The sequence below is a fragment of the Halichoerus grypus genome, chromosome 2, assembly GCF_964656455.1.
Source record: "Halichoerus grypus chromosome 2, mHalGry1.hap1.1, whole genome shotgun sequence".
In the NCBI taxonomy this organism is placed as follows: Eukaryota; Metazoa; Chordata; class Mammalia; order Carnivora; family Phocidae; genus Halichoerus; species Halichoerus grypus.
The window spans coordinates 785276-807859 of NC_135713.1; the positions used below are offsets into that span (position 1 = coordinate 785276).

Genomic DNA, 22584 nt, shown 5'->3' on the forward strand with positions numbered 1-22584 from the left:
GGCTGAAAACTCTCCTTTACTGAGCGCGTATTTCTCTAAAGAACTGTTGCTCGGGCAATCGTGGGTGAAGGGCCGCGGTCTGAGCACGCGGCTGTGGACCCCGGCCCCAGGCCCGTCGCGAGGGAGACCGGGCGTCATCACCGTCCCCGGTGGGGACTCCGTTCCAGGGTCCTCACCGGCCCCAGGACACTCGCCCGTGGTGGACGGCCGCTACCGCTCACAACGTGCCTGTCCAGCTGGGAGGGAGGCGTCTGGGCCCGGTGCCGCCCCGGGACGCGGGACGGGGTGGGGAGGTGGCCTCAGTCTTCCTGACGACTTTCAGTCATGGTTGTAGTAAAAACAAAGGCTCGTTGAGTCAGTTCATCCACTCTTCGCCCGAGCTACCTGGCATTTCTGAAGGGAAGTGACCTGTCACGAAGACCCTGGAACGTGGTCCCCGGGGAGCTGCCGGAGGGGGGAGGAGCCGGGAGGGGAGGCCCAGGCATGTGTCTGGCCGCCTCCCTGCACAGGCCCATCTCGGGGTGGCACCGAGGGGACCCCTCCTGGGTCGACGCTGAGAGTTCTGGGGCCTTGGGCGTGGTCGATAAGCAGGAGACAGATTCCTGCCTGTGGATCTCACCTGTGGCACGAGGACAGAAGATGAGCAATTAGATAACAAACTGCACGGCACGTTAGAAGGAAATGATGCTATGAAACAGGGAAAGGAAGTTAGGGGATCAGAGGTGGGGGGGATGGAGAGGCCGGCCGTGGTGCCGGAGGGCCGGGGTCACCCTGTGGTGTCCACGCCACGACTGGAAGGTGGGGGACCTGCTTGGTGGATGCTGCCGGAAGACAGGCAGGAGGCGCATGCAGTGCAAAGGCCCTGGGGCAGATGTGGGCCTGGTGGTCAGGGGTGACCAGGGGGGCCTCGGGCTGGAATTGGGGGGACAAGGTCGGGGTCCAGGCAAGTCAGATGGGACCTCCCAGCCACCGAGGCCTTTGCTCCTAGACAAGCAGGGGCTGATGTGCGGGAGCCAGAGGGAGCAGGGGCACAGGATCCCTCAACCTCAACGGGGCTGTGGGAGCCCTCCCTCCTGCCTTGTCTATGTCTGCGCCCTGCGCCCCACGCCCCGTATCTGCCCCCCAGGAATGCAGGGCATGGAGGTCATCCCCAGAGACCGCGGCGAGTCACAGGGGCACCCAGCCTTGTTGGCACTCCGCTGGGACCCCTGTCCCCGGCTCGTGAGGAAGAATTGCTTTGCTGTGGGGCCCTAGCAAGGTCCGGGGCCTCGAGGGAACCTGGGGGCCTGCAGCAGCCCCTGTCCCTGTTGCCGAGACCCTGGCCTGCTCAGGCTCGGCCCTGGGCACCCGGCCTTCTTTTGGCCTTCCGGATACTTTCCCAGAAAGCAATCGCGGAGCTGTAGATCATGATGGTGTTTCACAGACAGGGAAGCTGGGCCTCAGAGCCCGAAGAGCTGGGCTCGGCTCGGGGGCTTGGGGGCTGCAGGGAAGGCAGTCCAGGTCTGGATTCGTACGGAGGCTTCCAAAGAGAGCCACCCAGAGGAAGTCCCAGGTACACCCCTCAGAAGGGCCTGCAGCGGGGCAGGGACCCTCCCCCACCCAGGGATTCCTGTCTCTGCGTCCTGGGCGGGGACTGCTCTCACTCTGGACGCACCCAGGACGGAGCCCTGGACCGCGCCCCACCTCACTCCTCCCCCTCACCGGCCCTCTGGTCCAGGCGACACCTCCCGTCTCCAGATTGTCCCTGTCCCCACCCCGGGCCTAGGCCAGCCTGGGACACCTCTCTCCTGTCTCTCCTTCTGTCTCTGTCCCTCTGTCTCTCCCTCCACCTCTGTGTCTCTCCCTCTGTCTCTGTCTCCCCCTCCATTTCTGTGTCTCCCTCTGTCTCTGTCTCCCCCTCCATCTCTGTGTCTCCCCCTCCGTCTCTGTGTCTCCCCCTCCATCTCTGTCTCCCCCTGTCTCTGTGTCTCTCCCTCCCTCTCTCTCTCTCCCCCTCCATTTCTGTGTCTCCCCCTCTGTCTCTGTGTCTCTCCCTCTGTCTCTGTCTCCCCCTCCATCTCTGTGTCTCTCCCTCCATCTGTCTCCCCCTCCATCTCTGTGTCTCTCCCTCCATCTCTGTGTCTCCCCCTCCGTCTCTGTCTCTCCCTCCATCTCTCTGTCTCCCCCTCCATTTCTGTGTCTCCCCCTCTGTCTCTGTGTCTCTCCCTCTGTCTCTGTGTCTCCCCCATCTCTGTGTCTCTCCCTCTGTCTCTGTCTCCCCCATCTCTGTCTCTCCCTCCATCTCTGTCTCCCCCTCCATCTTTGTCTCTCCCTCCGTCTCTCTCTCCCCCTCCATTTCTGTGTCTCCCCCTCCGTCTCTGTCTCTCTCTCCAGCTCTGTCTCTGCAGTGGCCTCTGCTCACCTGCCCTGCACTCTCAGCTCAGGAACTAGGTGCCCCTAAATTCTGACCTGAACCCTCCCTTCTGGCCTCCACCCTTCCCCAGTCCCTCTGTCCTAGGGGCAAAGGTCGGGCTCCTGAACTCACCCCTCTCTGAGTGGCCCTCGCCCATCTTCACCAGATTGTTCCTCGAATGTCAGTGTGAATCAGTCTCGTGGGGTGGGGTCGGGGTCAGGCAGACAGCGCCCGGCCTTATTGTCCAGCGGGGCAGGTCACTGAGGAGACTGATAAGCAGACAGTCACAAGGACGGAGCCGTCCCTCCGGGAAGGACCAGGTGCCCTGGAGGGCTTCGTGCACCGCTGACCCTGAGGGCTGGCGGAGGCCGGTGAAGGGCTTGGCCAGGAAAGTCCCACGGGCGGGCGGGTGTGGCCCAGTCACCGGAGGAAAGTGGCTGGCGGGTGGGCAGGACTGCTGGGCTCGGGACTGTGGTGGGGGCACGGGGGCAGAGCAAGGAGGGGCACCCCCCGCTCCCTGCACACAAACTCTGCCCCAAAGTCCCTGCTTAGACGTCCAGCCCCGGGTGGGGTTCTCTTCTCATCTCCCCAGCCTTGAAGCGGGCTGGGCCCCCGTCCTGGCCCCCGTCCATCCCCCGCCCTTCTCGGCCCCGAGGGCACCGGTGGAGGCCACGTTGCTCTCTGCATGTGCTGTTGGCTTCCTTGCGTCTCCCTGCCTGACCACTCTGTTCTGGGGGCGGGGACCCTGCTTCCCATCGTGGTCCCACCACCCAGCTTGGGGGGGCTGCCCCATGCAAGGCACTGGGTGTGAGGACAGAAATCCTGCTGCCCTGGGGAGAGGCTGGGTGGCAGACGGGTGATGCCTCTGGGAAGTCTGTGGGCTCGAGTGCCCTGGAGGCCAGTCGGGGTCCCCTGGGCCCAGTCTAGAGGCCCCAGGTCTGCAGTGGCTCTGGGTACCCAGATGCTGGTGAGATTTAGAGCCTAGAGCTTAGGGCCAGGAGGGGTCCAGGCAGCTCCAAATTGGTGTGGGCAGGGCAGTGGGCTGCTCCCAGGGCCCGGGCTCCCAGTCATGTCCCTGGACTAGGACGGGGGTCAGGGATGCCCCAGCACCCAGCCCGTTGGCAGAGAGAGCCGGGGAGACAGGGCCGCTCCTGGCCGTCTTCTGCGGCTGGGGGGGCGGGGTGTGGCGGCGAGCAGAGCGTCCGAGGGTCTAGGGAGGAGCAGCGTCCTGCAGAGCCAGGCAGGCCTATCAGAGCGGGGGTGGGGGTCCAGCCTTGGGAGCACCTCGGGGGTGGGGGCCGGCAGACATGCGCGTTTGCGCAGCGGGAGGGGCTGGCCGGCGCCTGTGGAGCTGCCCTGAGGGTCTGTGGCGCCTCTGCAGATAAGGCATTAACAGTTGGGGCGGACTCACCTCTAGATCTGCTGACGCCGGGTGCCTGGGGCAAGGTGCCAAAGGTTCCCTATAAAGTACTGAGGCTCTGGGCCCGTGGCCACTCTCCCTCTGGCTGCCCGCCGACCTCTGCTGGAGGGACCTGCCAGGCGACCACCATGGTGAGGCTCGTGCTGCCCAACCCGGGCCTGGAGGACCGGATCCCGTCCCTGGGTCAGCTGGAGACCATCGAGTCGGAGGAGGCCAGCTCCCGGCCCAAGTGGGACAACAAGGCCCAATACATGCTCACGTGCGTGGGCTTCTGCGTGGGCCTGGGCAACGTGTGGCGCTTCCCTTACCTGTGCCAGAGCCACGGCGGAGGTAGGCCGCGGGGCTGGGGGTCGGGGGACGGCGGACGGCAGGCTGGGCCTGGCTGTGAGCAGCACGCCATCCCCCCCGGGGCCCAGCACCCCGGGGCTGCGGGCAGGACAGGCACGCGCTCGTGCCTTCCCTCGGAGCGCCATGAGCCTCCACTTCTGCACCCGGGGCTGGGCTGCAAGTGGTCCAGGGCCCTACGTGGCGCTCTGCTCCTGGCTCATGGCAGGTGGGGAGGGATGCCCACGCTCCTGACCCTGCGTGTCCAAGTGTCCAAGTGTGGGGAGCCCTGCCCCGTTCTCGGAGAACATATCTGACCTGCGTGTGGGGGTCCGAGAGGAGCCGGCCACTCCTCTGGACAGAGCCCCCTCCTCTGAGTGTGCACGGGGGCAGTGAGCCCAGCTGTGCTCATGTCCACCATGGAGGCCCCACGCTCAGCCCTCCCTGTGCTTCATCCATGTCCTAAGCCCAGAGTTGGGCACCACGTTCCTGGATGGACAGAAGAAGGAGCTGGGCAGGAGCAGGTGACCCACAGAAGGCACCCTGGCCTCAGCCCATCCTGCCACCTCCAGAGGCCTCCGAGGGCCTTGCGTGGAGTCCAGGGGTCTCCTTCCACAGGTCGAGGCTGCCCCTCTCCCCCACTGATCCCCCAGTGGTGCTGGATCGGTGTCCTCATGGCCTTGTCCCCTCGCCCACCCTCCCAGTGCCTGTGGACTACAGGGATGGGGCCCCCATGTGTCCATGGCTTCTGTCTTGGCCCCCAGCCCTGGGAGGGGTGCGCAGCCGGGGACGAGTCTGGGGCAGGGGCAGGCTCTGCCCTGGGGATGCAGGTGCTCCCGTGATGTGAGTTAGTAGGGGTTATTTTCATTCTAACTCTGAAGGACCTACAGGCTCTCACCTGGGCTTCGGGATATAAAAGTGTCCTCAGGAAAAGCAGAAGTGGTTGTTCCTGGGGCAACCTCAGCAGCCCTGAATTTCCCAGGGCTTGAGCTTCCCAAAGTCTGGGAAGGTGTGTCTTACAAGTCCCTGGTCCCTCCTGTGCTTCTGGGAGGCTGGGGCCATGGCGCTGGGGGGGGAATGGAATGGGACTCCTAGACGTGGAGTGCTTGATGTCGGCCACCCCTTCCTTCTGGGAGTTCCTGGTCACATGCCCCCCGGGGACCGCCCTCGGGGAGGGTCCCTGCCCCATCTACCCTAGCTCCATTCCAACTGGGAGCTCAGCACAGGGCGGACTCCCCCGCACTGCGGGGTGGGCAAAGCCAGTTGCACGGGCAAAGGGGCCGCCCCAGGGCTGTGCGGGGCCCAGGGGCCACTAGGGATGCACCCACTTTGTGGGTGGAGGCCAGATGCTTGTCCCCTGGGAGGAGGGTGGGTGGCATGCCCGGGGCCCTGGGAGAACACCCAGGACCGTGCTCACAGTGACTTGGAGGTCTTCAAGGCAACGGGCCAGAGCAGTTTACCAAGGAAATCCCAGAGGCTGTGGGGCCCCCACAGAGAATTCACCCTGGGGAATGGGGGCTTTCGGGTGCAGCCACACACGCGTTCTGAATCCATGGGGGCAGCGTGGCAACCTTGCCCACAGACACTGTGGACTGAGGGGACTGTCCCCGAATTGCCCCCTGGGAGCCGTGTCCCCACACCCCAGTCCCACCCTGGCAGCGAAGCACAGGGTCCTAGCTCCGGGACGGGGAATAGGGTGGGAGTGGGATAGGGATGGGAATGGGGTGAGAGCGGGAAGAGGGTGGGAACAGGGAAAGCTTTCCAGTGTTCTGTTCGGGAGGCAATCTTGTGTGGCCCCAGGCAGGGGATGCCGGGCGGGGGCATATGAGCCAGAGGGGTGCAGAGCAGGCCTTCGGAAGTCCTCCGCGTGGTCTCTACGTCCCTTCTCCCAAGCTCCGCACCGCCATGGCTGCTGGCTCTGGGCACGGGCTCCCCTCCTCACGCACACCGCAGGGTGGGCTTCGCTCCGGGGGATTCCTCCCCTGTGAGCTCAAATAGCGCTGTCCTTCCAGGCCTTGGCCCGGGTGAGCCCACGCCGCCCCTCCCGGGCCCTTCCTGTGCCGCCGCCCCCCCCGCAAGCTCCTGAGGGCCCCCCGCCATGGCCTGCACACTTAGATCATGGCAGCCCGCGGGCAGTGAGCCCCACTCCGACCAGGAGGCCCTTGGTCTGGGAGCCGTGCTTGAGGTTCCATCTCTGGCCCCCAGCCCCATCCTTGCTGCTGATGGGAGATGTGCTCCTGGGTGCGGGATCCCCAGCCTCCACCCCGACGACGCTCTGTCCGCGGCCGCCTCTGCCTCCCGGGCCTACCCGGCGCGCACCTGGGCAGGGAGGGCCTGCACGTGCGCTCTAGGGTGCAGGCCCCAGGTGAAGAGGGCCCTCGGAAGTGTGGGGCCCAGGGTGGCTCCCCTTCTGGGGTCATGACTTCTAGGCCCTGGCCAAGGTGCTCCTGCCCCTGGCCACCTTCTCTGGCCCCGGCACTCCCCGGCGGCGGCTGCGATCGGGGCAACGCCGTGTGGTCCTCTATGTGCTGACTGGGCCCCCCCGCCCCAGACCAGACAAGCCTCTGGAAGGGAGGCCAGCAGGTGGGCCAGACCCAGGGGGGGCGGAGCGGGCGGCCGCGGCCTTGTCGCCGCACAAGATGGCTGTCCAGCCTGTGGGCACGCATGTCTCACGTTGGGGTTGGTCTGGTCTGGGCTGAAGGCAGAAGGCGGGAAGGCCCGGAAGGCCCGGGGGTGGGGGATGAGCCGCCATCCTCTGCCTTTAGGGACACGGGGAGAGGCACGTGTGGGAGGGGCCGCACCGGTCCATGGACCCCTGGGGGAGACGGGCAGCGTCTTGGGACGCCGGGCCCCCCAACACGTCTGCTCCTCATCCCGTCTGCAAGCCCAGAGACACGACACCCCGTTTCCTGGTACAAACCAAATCAACCCAGCCATCCTGGGTGCCTGTGAGGGCCTGTGATTACCCCTCGAGCCTCCCGTGAGTCTCCACAGTCTCACGGTATCCGCCGACCACGAAGCCTGCGCGCCCCGCCCTGTTTCCCTGCCCGGTTTCTGCACCGGCGTGTCTGTCTCCTGCGGGCGCCGGCGCCCCCCCGCCTGTCGGCCCACCGGTACCCACACCCGGGCAGCACAGCCAGGTCCGTCTCCTGGGACCTTTGGAACCGCATCCGGGCGCCACCGAGCCTGCTGGCCGCCCTCCCTCCTCTGTCCTTCCCTGCTTCCTCCACCTTTACCCACGGGAAGAAGTAAAGCCGTGAATTCCCCGGGGCCTCATCTGGAAAGAGCACCTGGTGTTGCTTGAGAACGTGCTCATGTCTGGAAAGAACAAGGGGCCGCGGTCCCGCTGCCCTGGGCTGGGGGTGCTGGGTGGGCAGGCCCCACACCGTGGGCACAAGAGGGCTCCCTTTGGGGAGTGGTGTGGGTGTGCGCTCCCCCGTCCTCCCACCCCCCTCCCCCACTGGCTGTGCCCACTGAAAGCCGAGCCTGACGCACAGGGATCTGCCAGCCTGTTGGCCTGGGGGAACTTGTGTGAGGGAGGGGTGCCGGGAGCACAGGGGGCCGCAGAGGCTTCCGGAGGAGGGGCTTTCCAAGTGGGGTCTCTGAGGATGAATAGGAGTTTCCTGCTGGAGATGCAGGGGTGGGGAGACCGGTGGGTGAGAGTGGCATCACGAGGAAAGGGGATGGGATTGAAGGACATTTACAAACCTTGTGCCAAATGGACTGGTTTTCTTGGTCATTTTGCTCAAAGGTTTTCAAATCAAGCCCCTAAGGAGACATTAGAGAGGCGAGTCTTTTCTTATCTTAACTTGACCCTCACTGACACAGTGACCCAGGGAGCAGGTCCTGCTGGGCTGTGAGTGGCCCCAGGCTGTGCCCCCACACCCAGGGGGATCCGGCTGGTGGCCGTTCCTCTCCTGGTGCCCGTCCTTGGATTTGCTTTTTTGTGATTGTCATGCCCACACCCCTTGAGTTCCTGGAACTTGGACCTCAGGTCTGATGCAGTCCCAGCATCCGAAGGAGCCTGGCCCTGGAGCCCCGCGGGGGGAGAGAGGCCACTCGAGCAGTCCCGCGTGCGGACCGAGGACGACCCACAGCGGAGGCCTGTCCCTCCCAACAGGAGGACCCCACAGACAGAAGGACGGGAGGATATGTGGAGGGGAAAGAAGAGAGAGAGGGCTTTGGCCCGGTCACACTCACACACACGCAGGCATGCACAGACATGTGCACACGTGTGGACACACTCACCCACACATATTTACACACCCACGAATGCACACAGACACACACGCACACTCCCATGTGCGTGTGGACACACAGACACGTGCGCGTGGACACGGTGCCCCTGCCTGCCTCCCCCGGGGACCTCTAGATCAGCGTCTGAGCCCCGCCCTGACCAGGAGACCAGCACACGGAGGTGGTGGCCGCCCGCAGAGGCGTGGGGGTGGGAGGAATGCGGTGGAGGGGAAGGATGTGAGAGATTTGGTGAGAAGGACAAACAGAAGGAACGAGTCAGGAAAGGAGGAGGAGGGGATGGTGTGGCTCTGGGCCAGGGGTTGGAGAATATGGGGAGAAAGGACGTGGGGGCAGGGGATGGGGGCAGAGTGGGCTGGGGCTGCGCTAAAATGCTCCTGCCGCTGGGCTGCCCTGCATGGCCCTCGTGGGGCAGGACCCTGGGCCGGGCAGAAGGGAAGCTACCGTCACCCGGCCAGATCACCGCTGGGCCCCGCTCAACAGGGACTGAGGGAACATCCCAGGTCAGTGGGCTCGGCCCACGGGAGTCCAGGGATGGTCAGCAGGGATCGAGGGGCATCCCCAGAGAAAACATCCCAGGTCGGTGGGCTGGGCCCACGGGAGTCCAGGGACGGTCAGCAGGGATCGAGGGGCATCCCCGGAGAAAACATCCCAGGTCGGTGGGCTGGGCCCACGGGAGTCCAGGGACGGTCAGCAGGGATCGAGGGGCATCCCCGGAGAAAACATCCCAGGTCAGTGGGCTGGGCCCACGGGAGTCCAGGGACGGTCAGCAGGGATCTAGGGGCATCCCCGGAGAAAACATCCCAGGTCAGTGGGCTGGGCCCACGGGGGTCCAGGGACAGTCAGCAGGGATCGAGGGGCATCCCCGCAAGAAAACATCCCAGGTCAGTGGGTTCGGCCCACGGGGGTCCAGGGAGCCCAGCGCCCGCAGCTACCAGGCAGGGACCCAAATGCCCTCGTCAGTCCTGAAGCAGGAAGTGTCCGGTCTCAACGCAGAGCTGCACCCTGGCCCCGAGTTCCCAGCCTGTGGGGGCCGCGGCTATGCTGATCTCTGCTAGGTCACGCTGGGCGCTGTCCTGCACTGTGGTTGCGCCCGGAGAGCCTCCCCGGTTTCCTGGCACCTGCGCCGGCGAGGAGCGGACCAGACCCCCAACTGGTTGCCTTTACAATTTCCCTTCTGGACCTGCTCTCCTGCACCGAAGCCAGGAGGGCTTGAGAGACGCCAGGGGTTCCTGGTGACCCCACACTGGCGGTGAAGCCTGGCCCCCCGGCCGTGGGGGCGGTCCCTGCATCCGGTGCTTGTGAGTGTCCAGGGCAGCCTCCCAAGGCTCAGACTGACCCCCGGTGCGCGACCTCCTGGTCAGCCTCCAAACCCTGGGCTCCTGGGGCTCCCGGGACCTGTCCCCTCTGACCCTTCCACACTTCGAGTGGAGGCTGCCAGGAGCTGCGGTGCGCGGTGCGCGGCGGACAGACGCCACCATTGGGAGGTGGTGCGAGGCGGCTCCGTGTGAAATGGCGCCTGTGGCCGTGAGGTCCCAGGCCTGTGTTTGTGCCACCGTTCTGCCGGTGCTTTCGACAAACACCTGTGTCCCCAAAGGGGGCCCCCGTGAGCCGTCCCCTGCCCTCATCGCTGCCTTCTCCCCACGCAGGGGCGTTTATGATTCCGTTCCTCATCCTGCTGGTCCTGGAGGGCATCCCCCTGCTGCACCTGGAGTTCGCCATTGGGCAGAGGCTGCGGAAGGGGAGCGTGGGCGTCTGGAGCTCCATCCACCCGGCCCTGAAGGGCTTAGGTGCGTGACCGGGGCCCTGCCCGGAGCCAGGCTCCGCAGCAAGCACCCCTCCTTCCCTCTCTGCTCTCTCTGCCTGATTTCAGGGAGGGGAGGGGCCCAGGGCTCGGCGCCCAGGCCTGTGCAAACCATTCCTTAGGGTCTCTGGGCCGCAGGTCCAGACCCCATCACTCCCGGCCACCAGAGACCAGCCGGGAAGCAGAGGCCGTCCTGAGTCCCAGGCGCCCAGGGGATGGGAGGGTATAGACACACAGAGAGAGTAGAGTCCCTACTGCCTGCCCAGATCAGGGCTCAGCAATGGCCAGACTGACCCAGAGGGGCACTGACCCTTGAGGTTCTTTCCCAGCGCTGACCCCTCCCCCCAGTGCCGACCCTCCCCCCATGCTGACCCCTCCCCCAGCACTGACTCCTCCTTCCAGCGCTGACCCCTCCCCTCAGCACTGACCCCTCCCCCAGCGCTGACCCCTCCCCCAGCGCTGACCCCCACCCCTGAGCAGTGACCGTCTGGCCCCCCAGGCGTTGCGTCCATGTTCGTGTCCTTCATGGTGGGCTTCTACTACAACACCATCATCGCCTGGGTCATGTGGTACTTCTTCAACTCCTTCCAGGACCCCCTGCCCTGGAGTGAGTGCCCGCTCAATGACAACCGGACAGGTGAGGCCCGGGGGAGGCCGGCATGGGGTGGGGGACCGCCACTGGTTCTGCGGAGACTCCGCCTTTGACCATGTGGGCTCACCGTCCACCAAGAGCCACCCTCTGATTTTCCAAATTCCGGAGGGCTGTAGCTCAGGTTTGGCAAAAACCAGAGCACATTTAAGCCAATAGGGTATTAACAAAAAAGTCATATTGCAGTAGAAAAGCCCTTAAAAATGCTGGCTTCCCTCTCAGGAGGGGCCGCTGTTATGGAGGAAAGGGGGAGACCCGCCCACCTGGCCTCGCGATGCAGGCAGCAGAAGCGGGGTTCCAGGTCACCAGCAGGGTGTGTGGGGTTTCCCTGAGAGCTGCTCCCCGACATTTCCAGGGCAGCATCCTGTTCCCCACTGGCCTTTCCCACCCAGCCCCCGGAGGCTTGTCTGCAGAGAGCTCCCGCCCCTCATCATCTGCTCCTTCTGGGGGGTCCCCAGGGAAGGGGGGAGCAGGCCCTGGGCTGTGGCCCATGGGGGCACGGAGCTGAGTGCTAGGCTGGGCCACTGGGCATGCAGCCCCATCAGGACGTGAACGGCCTGTGTTGTGAGTGTGGGTCCAACTAGCAGACAGTGGCCAGTGTGGTTTGCTGCATGGATCACACCAGATGTGCTGGGGTTGGGGCCGGCAGGATGGGCACCTCAGGGTCAGGAAAGGACAGGGCCCACCCCCATGGCCTCCCTCACTGCCCTGGGGACCATTCAGGACATAGTCCCTGACTCTGGGGATGGGGTGGGGGCCTTCCAGGACTAGACTGCTTCCCCCTTGGCAGGATGTCAGGCTGGCCTAGAAGGGCACCCAGGACCCTGGGACCCACAGGGATGAGAACGTGTGAGTTTGAACACCATTGCCCGGGGTGGGCCCCAGCCAGGGAAACTTAGAGACCCGTGACCGGTGCATGGCAGAGCACCTAGCCCAGGGCAGACTCCCAGCTAAACCTGTGGGTCTCTTTCGTGCCTGCAGCAGGGGCAGGAGGGAGAAGGCAGGCAGTGGAGGCCTGGGGAGCACACCCACATGTGCACATGCATGAAGGTGTGCGTGTGCTCACACACACATGCGAGTCGTTTGCATGTGTGCACACACATGTGTGCATGTGTTTGTGTGAATGCACGTGTGTGGGCATGTTCATGCACATGTGTGTGGGGGTGTGTGCGTGTGTGCACATGGGTCTGCATGCAGGTGCAATCGTGTGTGCATGTGTTTGTGTGAATGCAACCATGTGTGGGCATGTTCATGCACGTGTGTGTGTGCACACGTATGCACATGGGTCTGCATGCAGGTGAACTCATGTGTGCCTGTGTTTTTGTGAATCCACACTGGGTGTGGGCATGTTCATGTGTGTGGGTGTGTGTGCACATATGCACATGGGTCTGCATGCAGGCACACTCATGTGTGCACATATGTGTGTAACGTGCACCGTGTGTGGGTGTGCATGTGCACACGGGTCTGCATGCAGGCACACTCATGTGTGCACATATATGTGTAACGTGCACCGTGTGTGGGTGTGCATGTGCACACGGGTCTGCATGCAGGTACACTCATGTGTGCACATATGTGTGTAACGTGCACCGTGTGTGGGTGTGCATGTGCACACAGGTCTGCATGCATGTGCATACACATGTGCCTGTGTTTGTGTGTGTGCATGTGTGGGTGTGTGTGCGTGTGCACAGGTGTGCACAGGCATGCTTGTGTGCACGGACACCCCTGTTGTCACCATCTCAAAGTACAGCTTGGGCCCGGGGCTCTCTGTCCCCCACCGCAGCTCACACTCTGTGACACGCTCTGACGTGTGCAAATGCCCGCCCCCAGGCTACGTGGAGGAGTGTGCCCGCAGCTCCTCGGTCGACTATTTCTGGTACCGGGAGACCCTCAACATCTCCACCTCGATCAGCGACTCTGGCTCTATCCAGTGGTGGATCCTGCTCTGCCTGACCTGCGCGTGGAGCGTCCTCTATGTGTGCACCATCCGCGGCATCGAGACCACCGGGAAGGTGCTCACGGGGTGGGGGTGCCCGAGCCGCCACACCCTCAGCAGCTGTGAGGGGCCTGGTCCCGCATGCCCGCCGTCTGGGAGGGGCCTCTACTGCCCACACGCTCTTAAGCATGAGCTCAAAAAGCCGTGGGCAAGTGGCACACGTGATCTCTAACTGGGAGGAGCAAGACAGCCACAGTTACAGACTGAAGGGTGGGGCGCGGAGAGCGGGGCCCATCTCCCTGCCTGGAGCCTGGGGGCTGGGGGCACGTGGGGAGGGCGGGGCAGGGGTCCTATGCTATCGCCCCTTCTCCTTGAGAGCCTGGGTTTCCCTGCCCGCCTGGCACTGCCTGCCCCTTTGTCCCACACTTGCCCTGTCCACAGGCCGTGTACATCACCTCAACGCTGCCCTATGTGGTCCTAACCATCTTCCTCATCCGCGGCCTGACGCTGAAGGGAGCCACCAATGGCATCGTGTTCCTCTTCACGCCCAACGTGAGTCTCCCGAGGTCGGCCCAGGGCCCAGATGGCACAGGGGAGGCCAGGCTGGGGGACGGCCGCCCTGGGCCCCTTGTGGAGTGCAGGCAGGGCCTGTCTGCTCGACGGTGGCCGTGTGGACTGAGGGCGGCCACCACTGGGCGGTGCATCAGCTGCCACCTCCAGGGGCCGTGCGTCCCAGTCCCCAGTCCTTTCGAGCATAGCTGAGGGTCTCTGTCTGGCTGCAGGTCACGGAGCTGGCCAACCCAGTCACCTGGCTGGACGCGGGGGCTCAGGTCTTCTACTCCTTCTCGCTGGCCTTTGGGGGCCTCATCTCCTTCTCCAGCTACAACTCTGTGCAGTGAGTGTGGGGGGACCTTCGCCGCGCCTGCCCTGTGCCTCAGCCTCCCTACCACGAGGGGTGGGTGAACAAAGGAAGGCGTGCAGTGACCCTGCTAACCCGGGGTCCCTGCGGGGCTGCGGCCACAGGGTGCAAAGAGGCGGGCTGATGCCTTGGGAGGGCTTTCATGAGCGAGGGACCCCCAGGGAGACCCATTTACGACCCAGCCTCCCCTGGGCGCCTCCGTCCCAGCGATCGCGAGCCCTGGTGTTGACCCCCCACACACTCCCCATCATGCCTGCTCACCCAGGACCCCAGGAGCGCCCGCCCCTGCCGCCCACCCTGGACTGGCCCCCACGTGAAAGGGGCCCAAACCGCGAGGGCCCCCAGGGCCTCCACGGACATAGCTGCTGTCACTTCATCTCCACAAGCATTAATGGGGCACCTGCTTGTGCCCCAGCTGGTGCCCTGGGATCGTGTTGCTGGGACCCATGGTCCAGCAGAGAGACAGACAAGCCGCGTGAGCGGACACGGAAGGCGTGGGGCCGGGCGGGACAGGAGGCAGCCGGGGACGGACTGAGAGGAGGTGCTCCCCACCGGGACCGTGGGCCCGCTCGGCGCACACCAGCTGCTGGTGCAGCCATGCTCCTGGCGTGGTGGCAGCACCGCACGAGGCCCAGAGCGCGCCCCAGGGGCCCCACCCCACGCTGCCACCCGCCCGCTCCCTCTCCGGGCGGCCTCGCCTCCTCTGGACGGCCGGGAGCCGTCCTCAGCGTCCTGCTCCGTCCCTGAGCACGAGGTCCTCGTGTCCACCCCTGCCGCGGCCTGTGTCGGGCATCCTGCCTTTCACGGCCGAGCGGTACCCGGGCGTGGATGGGCCGTGCTGTGTTTGCCCGCCTGCCCCACGACGGACACGCGAGCTGTGTCCACTGTCCGGCAATCGCGACCATTTGTGTCGGGCTTCGGTGCAGACATGCCCTCACCGCCCGCGGCCCACACAGGGGCGGGCCTGCTCCGGGTGAAGGGCTCGAGGAGGGGTTTTCCAGGGAGGCCACCCCATTTCAGGTCCCCCCAGCCGGGCAGCAGCGCCCGATCCCTGCTCACCCTCGCCAACACTTGTCATCTGACTCTGCCGCCGGCCGCTGGAAGCATCCAGAAGGAGGATGTTGGCCTCAGGTGGCGGTGGGGCAGTCGGGGGCAGTGTTCTCGACACGCCGAGCTGGGGGGGCTTCAGGCGTCCAGGTGGAGATGGGGGGCCCTGGCCCAGCCGCCTCCTGGAAGCCTCACGACCCGGAGAGGGTCTCCAGGGCCAGCGCTGCAGGGGGCCTGGGTAGGTGGCGGGAATGGCAGAGCGGGGTGGGCTGTGGGCCGGCTGTGCCCCCCGTGGCTGCGGCCTCCTCGCTGGGCCAGTGGCTCGGCCTCGGGAGCCCCGTGCCCGTCCTCGCTGGGTGCTGACTCGGGCCGGTGGGCGTGCCCGGCCGGCAGTGACCGGAGCTCTCTCACGGCAGCAACAACTGCGAGAAGGACTCGGTGATCGTGTCAATCATCAACGGCTTCACGTCCGTGTATGCGGCCACCGTGGTCTACTCCATCATCGGCTTCCGCGCCACCGAGCGCTTTGATGACTGTTTCAGCACGTAGGTGGCCCGCCTGCCCTGGGAGCTTGCACATCACCTCCAGGGAGCCCACCGGGCCTGCAGCCAGCCCCTCTGTCTTTCCAGGAACATCCTGACGCTCATGAACGGGTTTGACCTGCCCGAGGGCAACGTGACTCAGGAGAACTTCGAGGAGATGAAGCTTTGGTTCAGCACCACCAACCCGGAGGCCTTCACAAAGCTGCACTTCCAGACCTGCGACATGAACACCTTCCTCTCGGAGGTCCGGCCTCTGGGTGGTGCTCCTGTGATTCGGGAGCTGGGGGTGGGGGCGAAGGACTCCTTGGGAGGGCGCCGAGCTTCCCCCGCGAGCCAGGGGTCCTGGGAGTCACAGAGCCTGCGTCCAGGGCCTGGTGCCAAGGCGGGGACCCGGGGCCACGGGGCCTGGGCTCCTGCAGCGCCTGGTGCGAGGCAGGCCAACACCCCATGTCCACGAGGACCAGGATGCCTCCCACAAACACGCAGAGTCGTCCTAACTGAGCTCCGCACTCGCTTCACTCTGCTGGCTCCTAGTCCTTCGGGCTGGCTGACGTTTCTCGGCGGTCACAGTGCAGAGGACCACGTAGCTGCAAACCGTCCTCTGAGGCTCGAACGTCTAAACGCCAAGTGCAATGAGGAGCGATGCTTGCATGCTGTTGTGATTTATGGGCCAACATTTACTAATTTTAATTTTGCAATTTTCTTCTTTGGAGCCACGCAATTTTCGGGGGCATGTCCCACATTTTCGGGGCCTGGCACTGTGTCCCAGTGGTGACAGGCCCTGCAGGAGCGAGGTGTTGGGAGGGCGAGCAGAGGGCCCCTCGCCCAGTCTGTCCCCCGACGCGTGCAGGACGAGGGGCAGGGGGTCCCAGGGCAGCAGAGACTCTGAATTCCTTCTCTTCTGGAAGCGAGCTAACAGAGGAGTCAGTGCTCAGTGCAGGTGCCGAGCATCACCGGGGCGCTGAGTCCTGACCCCCCACACTGGCCCTGGCCCGGGCCACCAGGCTGGCTGGCCTCGCCTGGTCACCTTGCGGCTCACCTCCCCCTCCTCCTCCGTCCACGCAGGCGTGTGATGCTCCTCTGTGCGGGTGCTCGGAGGCCGTTCACTGCAATCTCCCAAACTCCTCGCTTGGCCCCCCAGGGAGGAGTTCGTGTGTGGAAGGCAGCAGCCCATTTTCCCCTGAACTCATGCAAATGCTGTGGGGTGGCTTTGGGGCCCCTGACTTGGGAGCGAGTCCCGGGGACAGGAGCGGATGTCCCCCAGGGAGTGCTGGGCCCCGGGACCCTAACTTAGCCCCTCAGCCCCACAGGAAACACTCAAGAGGGAGGGGCCGCAGCAGCGGTCTCGCGGACCCGTGTGAGGCCAGACTCAGGGCCACAGGCTCAGCCAGGGCCCCGCGCGGAGCCCTTGTGCTTCTGCACCTGCTGTGGCCGCTCCCGCCGGGCCCACTGGCCGCAGCTCTGCTCCACTCAAGGGCACTCGCTCAGGCCTCGTGGAGGTCACCCCACCTTCCGAGCCGAGTGTGCGGCGAGCGTCTCAGGAAGCATCAGGGAGCAGAGGGTGTCCGTGTCTGGGCAGCAAGGGGCCCTGACTGCCACTGGACAGTGGGGCCACTTCCCAGCCATCAAACTAGTTCAGCTTTTAAAAATACAGTTGGGCCTGAAGGACAAGTTCTGGTCATCTCCCCAAATGGCTCAGATCAGACTTCTGCTTGCATGGTGGGGGCTCAGCGGGTGCGGAGCTGTCCAGGGAGGGACAGGGACGGGGAAGGGTCCTCGGGGAGCGTGCGCCTCCGTGACGCCCCTGCTCCCACCCCTGCAGGGTGTGGAGGGCACCGGGTTGGCCTTCATCGTCTTCACGGAGGCCATCACCAAGATGCCCGTGTCCCCGCTGTGGTCCGTGCTCTTCTTCATCATGCTCTTCTGCCTGGGCCTGTCGTCCATGTTTGGGAACATGGAGGGCGTGGTCGTGCCCCTGCAGGACCTCAACATCATCCCTAAGAAGTGGCCCAAAGAGCTGCTCACAGGTACGCGGGGCCGGGGCCGCAAGGACAACCCCCAGGGGGCGGCCACGGTGCGGGCGCAGGGCCTCGGGCTGCAGCGGCAGTGCTCTCTGCCCCGCAGGCCTCATCTGCCTGGGGACGTACCTGCTCGCCTTCATCTTCACCCTGAACTCCGGCCAGTACTGGCTCTCCCTGCTGGACAGCTATGCCGGCTCCATCCCGCTGCTCGTCATCGCCTTCTGCGAAATGTTTGCGGTCGTCTATGTGTACGGCGTGGACAGGTAGGAAGGAGGCTGCAGCGGCAGGAGGCTCCCGGCAGGGGCAAGCAGGGTGGCATTCAGGGACAGGCGCGCTGTGACACGGGGCCGAGTGCGCACTGGGCCTGGCTCCTGCGTGGCCGAGGGCAGAGGGATGGGTCCTGGACAGATGCCCGCCAGAGCAGTCCGAACGGTGCTCCCTCCAGCTTCCCGAAGCTTCCAGACCCGGCAGACATGGGCACTCACGGGCCGTGCACTCTTAGGGGTGGGAGGAGAGCAAACAGCAACCACGAAGGAAAGTACAGACCCCCTGGTCTGACCACAGGATTTAAAAAGTCGTAACCCAAGACGAGGAGGTGAAGCACTATTGCGTCCCTCGCGGGCGGCCTGAGACACGGGAACATGGGACCAGGAGAGGCAGAGCGGTCCCAGGGGCTGGGGTGCGGGCAGCGGACGTGAGGGCCGGGCATGGACAGGGCAGGGGCTCCTGCTGCGGGGATCAAGGCTGCCCCGTGGGGCCCTGGGGAGGCCACCAGCCCTGGGGGAGGGGAGATCTGCCAGGGAGGCTGGGACGGGGCTGCCGGTGGGGCTGCCCTCGACCCCCAGCAGCAGGGACCCCGGCTCTGCGTGAGCCCCCGGGGCGAGTTGACAGGCTGGTGGCACCGTGGGGCAGCAGAGGGTGCTGACGGCCTCCCGAGCCGGCTTCTGACGCAAACCAGGCTCTTCTGGAGGCGGCGTGTCTCCGGTCAGAGAAAGACTGGGCTGTGGCACTGTGGACGGTGACATCTGTCTGGGCGGGACGGCCAGCTACCCTCTGCCTTGACAGGATCACAGGCCTATCAACGCCCCCGGTGATGGCCTCCTTCCTGCCCTGTGTCCAGGTTCAACAGAGACATTGAGTTCATGATTGGCCACAAGCCCAACATCTTCTGGCAAGTCACGTGGAGAGTGATCAGCCCACTGCTCATGCTGGTCATCTTCCTGTTTTTCTTCGTGGTCAAGGTCAAAGAGGAGCTGATATACAGCGTCTGGGACCCTGCCTATGTGAGCCATGGGGCTGCCGCGGAGGGGCAGTGGGGCATTGTGCTCCCTGCGGGGTTGGGGACCCTGGGGTGTCCTTCCCCTCCCCCACAAGGGCCAGGCGGTGACCCACAGGGGAGGGGCATCTGCCTGAGGGAGACCCCGCAGGCTGCATACGTGGCTGCTCACCACCGCTCTCTCCCCAGGAGGAATTTCCCAAATCCCAGAAGGTCACCTACCCGAGCTGGGTGTACGCTGTGGTCGTCATCGTGACTGGGATGCCCTGCCTGGCCATCCCCGGCTTTGCCATCTACAAGCTCCTCAGGGACCGCTGCCAGAGGCCAGGGGACCGCCAGGGGCTGGTCAGCGGGCCGTCCATGGCCTCCATCAACGGGGACCTGAAGTCCTGAGCAGCCCGGCCCAGCGCGTGTCAGGGAGGATCTGGGCCATACGTGTGAGAGTGTGTGCATGTGTGCATGTGTGGGTGTGTATGTTGTGCAAGCGCTTGCATGCGTATGTGTATATACATGTGTGGGGGTGTGTGCGCACATGTGAGTGTATGCACGTGTGTTTACGTATACGGTTTGTGCACACACGAGTGCATACATGTGCAAGTGTGTACATTCGTGAACGCACGTGTGTACATTGCAGTGTGAGTGTGCGTGTGCACATGTGTGTATGTGTGTGCACGCGAGTGTGTACTGCGTGTGTGCATACATGTGTAAGTATGTGTGTGCACGTGAGTGTGCACTTCATAAGTGTGTATGTGTGCTGTGCACATGTGTGTACGTGAGTGTGCACTGCATAAGTGTGTATGTGCGCGTGTGCAAGTATGTTGTGCACGTGAGTGTGCACTGCGTGTGTATGCGTGCGCGTGTGCGTGCGTAAGTATGTGTGCACTGCATAAGTGTGTATGTGTGCACATGTGCACACATGTGTGCGTGAGTGTGCACCGTGTGTGCGTATGCGTGAGTGTGTATACGTGTGCGAGTGTGTATGCATGTGAGCGTACGGAAGCATGTGTGTGTGCATGTGTGTGCTCATGTCCGAGGATGTGTGCACACGTGCACGAGGACTCGGGCGTGTGCCTGCATGTGCGGTGTGCATGACTGTGGTGTGTGTGTTGTACAGACATGCTGGGCGCCTGTGTGTTTGTGCACACACGTCTGCACGCAGCCCCGGTGCCCTGGTGCTTGCCCTTGTCACGGGCGTGGTGGGGGCCACAGCGGCCTGGGTCCCGCCACGCGCTCATGCGCCGGGGGACGGTCGCAGCCGCGGCGTAGTGGGGAGCCCAGCCCGCGGGAGGCGGGAGCGTGATGCTCCCTTGGCCCCTCAGATCCAGTCTGATCGCCACCTGCCCTTCACTTTGCTGTCAACCCTTGACTCAGGAGCTCACAGTAAGGTCGGGGCCCTGGTGCCCGCGATGAGGACTGGCCTTCTCGAGCCCCTAGGCCGTGAGCTCTGGAAGACTCGGCAGCGACCCTCTGAGGCCCGGCCGCCCGCCTGCTGGCCTTGGCGGGATGCCGGCTCAGTGGGAGCCAACCCGATTAATCATTGCTTCTGGCCGCTGAGATGAGCAGTTAGACAAAACTCAGCTCAGCCTAAGTTAAGGCGGAAACCACCCTTTGAGTTTTCTTAAGAGGGCATATTCACTGCATGAATTGTTAGCTCGGTGCTGGAGAAGGCAGGTTATAGGGTAACTCGGCCACAGCCACCAAGGTCGAGGACAATCCGTGCGTCCCGAGCATGGCAGGGATCCGGAAGCCCATCCACTCGGCGCCCCTCGGTGAAGGGTTGTTTACTGGGATTCGACAGTCAATCTTGGCCAAGTCACTTGGCACATGGGGTGGTTATTTTAATGAGCTCACATCCACTCTCCATGGAAAAATCTGGAAGTTTACATTGAACTGGACTTTCTGAGCATCTGCTGGGCAGGGGTGGGGACCTGGGTGGAGGGTGGATCCCGGAGCCATGTCCCCCCTACTCAGATGCCCCAGGGCCCTGTCCCCATCCCACTGCCTCCTGTCCCGCGGTGACACAGAGTTCAGCCCTGCAGCCCCACTATGAACCTTCAACACCGGTATGTCCAGTCCTCTTATGCCGCCGGTCACCTAGATGCCATGACCTACAGAAACCTCAGGGGCTCACAGCCCGCCATGCAGGGCCATGATGGCATGTACCTGCCGGGGGCCCCCCGTCCCACCCCACTCCAGCCTCCACCCTCCTCTGAAAGCTTTCCCACCCCCACTAAGAGAACACTGAGCAGCCCCCCATGGATACACCACACCGTCCTGGGCACGTGGGGAGGAGACTGGCGGGTGTGGCCCAGGGGGACTCATCCAGTCCTTCTGTCCCCTGACAGGCGCCTTGTTTCGCAGATGTGGCATATTTGCAAGTTGTTGGAAATGTGTGATTTGTAAGCATAATGTGTACCTGTCTAAATAAATCACTGTTTCATAGTCTTGTCCTAAATGTTGTCTAAATGCAGAGGGATGAGCAAACAGCGGGGCCCCACTCAGGGCTTCGCGGGACCACGGTTCTGGTTGGGGGGTAGATTTTCTCTGGAGAAGTCATGACGCCAAGTGGCTGTGTCCGCGGAGCCCCGGGCATGGCGTGTGGCCCTGCGAAGGGCAGGTGGTGGGCAGGCCTTGGGCTCGGGACCGTGGTGCCCTGCTGAGGTCAGGTTGGCTGGGCCGGGGGCCACACTCCTGCCCTCCCAGCCTTCCCCCCCCTTTCTCACATTCCCTCCCACCCAATAGAGTCAGTGGGAGTGTGTCCACCAAGACCCACACCTCTGCGACCCACATATCTGGGCCTGTGTGAGACCAGCGTCCCGGGAAGTGGGAATTTCACATCTGGAGCCCCAGCCTGTCCTGGAAGCACCCACCGGGCGTCCACGGGTCCAGGAGCTCCCACGGGAGACCCAGGCTGAGTCCACCAAGTCAGCCCATCGCGCTCCATCCTACCGCAGGAGGAGCCCACGCGGGGGGGACGATTCGGACGTCCCCCAGCCTGGCTGAGCTCCCCCGCCCCGTGGCCCTGGATGTCACGCTGTCCCACCCGCTGCCTCAGGGTGTCAGTGGCCGCTGGGGGGGAAGAGAAGAAGCCCTCCCACTCCTGCCCCTGCCCCGCCCCACCAGGGGAGCCCCTCTGGGACACAGGCTCCCGCCCTGCACGTGGTGGGTGCTGCTGGGGCCTGGGCTGAGTGCGACCCCTGCAGGTGCCGCAGGACGCAGGGGTGAGGGGGGACCTCCCCAGAAGAGAGTGCCACCGGCCGGAGGGTCACACAATCTCTGAAGACCAAACGTGGCTGAGACACAAACACCACACCCCAGCGCACCTGGGTCCCTCCCCGGGCACTAGCCATCCTCCGCTGTGGGGTGAACACACCGTGCGCCTCCACGGCTGGGTCGCTGGGGAACACGGCTGAGAGGAGCAGGCCCACCCGAGGTCACACACGGGGACTCTGCTTATGGAACGTTCTAGAAAGGACAGAAGGGTAGCGACGGAGAACAGATGGGAAGCGGGCGGGGCAGGAGGGGCAGGAGCTGAGGGGGGCGGGTGTGGCCATGAAGGGGACAGGAGGGACCCTCCCTGCGATGGACATGTGCCGAACTGGCCTATCACCCCCGCATCCCCGCTGTGACATGGCCGAGATATTTGCAAGACGCCGCCGCTGTGGGAACGGGCGAGGACGCAGGGCTCTGCGTCACTCCTCACAGCGACAGGGGAGTCTACAATTGTCCCAGAATCAGAAGGTTGATTAGAAGATCAATGGTTTTTATAAAAGAGCTAAATGAGCTGCGGTCTTGGGAGTCCTGGCGCGTCCCCCACGGGGAACAGGAGGCCCCCGGCCGTCTGCCTTGGGCACGAAATGAGGTGCGGGCAGAGGACGTGGGGTCAGGAAGGGACCGCCCGGGGGAGAGCAAGAGCCTGGCCCGAGTTATCAATTAACTGGCTCCCCTGGTTTTCCTTTAAATAATGAGAAGGTACACGGAGGGGACTACTCGGGGCTCCCAC

The 22584-nt window shown here is 64.3% G+C and overlaps 1 protein-coding gene across 1 annotated transcript; it reads left to right on the forward strand.

Moving 5' to 3' along the window:
- Positions 1 to 3940: 3940 nt before the first annotated feature.
- Positions 3941 to 18974, forward strand: SLC6A19 (solute carrier family 6 member 19). The gene is made up of 12 exons (XM_036113640.2): positions 3941 to 4142; positions 10040 to 10180; positions 10694 to 10831; positions 12671 to 12852; positions 13218 to 13328; positions 13559 to 13671; positions 15159 to 15287; positions 15372 to 15528; positions 17107 to 17311; positions 17409 to 17568; positions 18426 to 18588; positions 18771 to 18974. Exons 1-12 carry the CDS (start codon positions 3941 to 3943, stop codon positions 18972 to 18974), a joined length of 1905 nt encoding a protein of 634 aa, XP_035969533.2.
- Positions 18975 to 22584: the final 3610 nt, after the last annotated feature.

What these genes read in the sequence shown, in the direction of transcription:
- SLC6A19 (XM_036113640.2), top strand. Translation starts at nt 3,941, where the DNA reads ATGGTGAGGCTCGTGCTGCCCAACCCGGGCCTGGAGGACCGGATCCCG. An exon ending in GCCCAAAGAGCTGCTCACAG is followed by an intron (nt 17,312 to 17,408) that starts GTACGCGGGGCC and finishes TCTGCCCCGCAG; the next exon opens with GCCTCATCTGCCTGGGGACG. An exon ending in TATGTGTACGGCGTGGACAG is followed by an intron (nt 17,569 to 18,425) that starts GTAGGAAGGAGG and finishes CCCTGTGTCCAG; the next exon opens with GTTCAACAGAGACATTGAGT.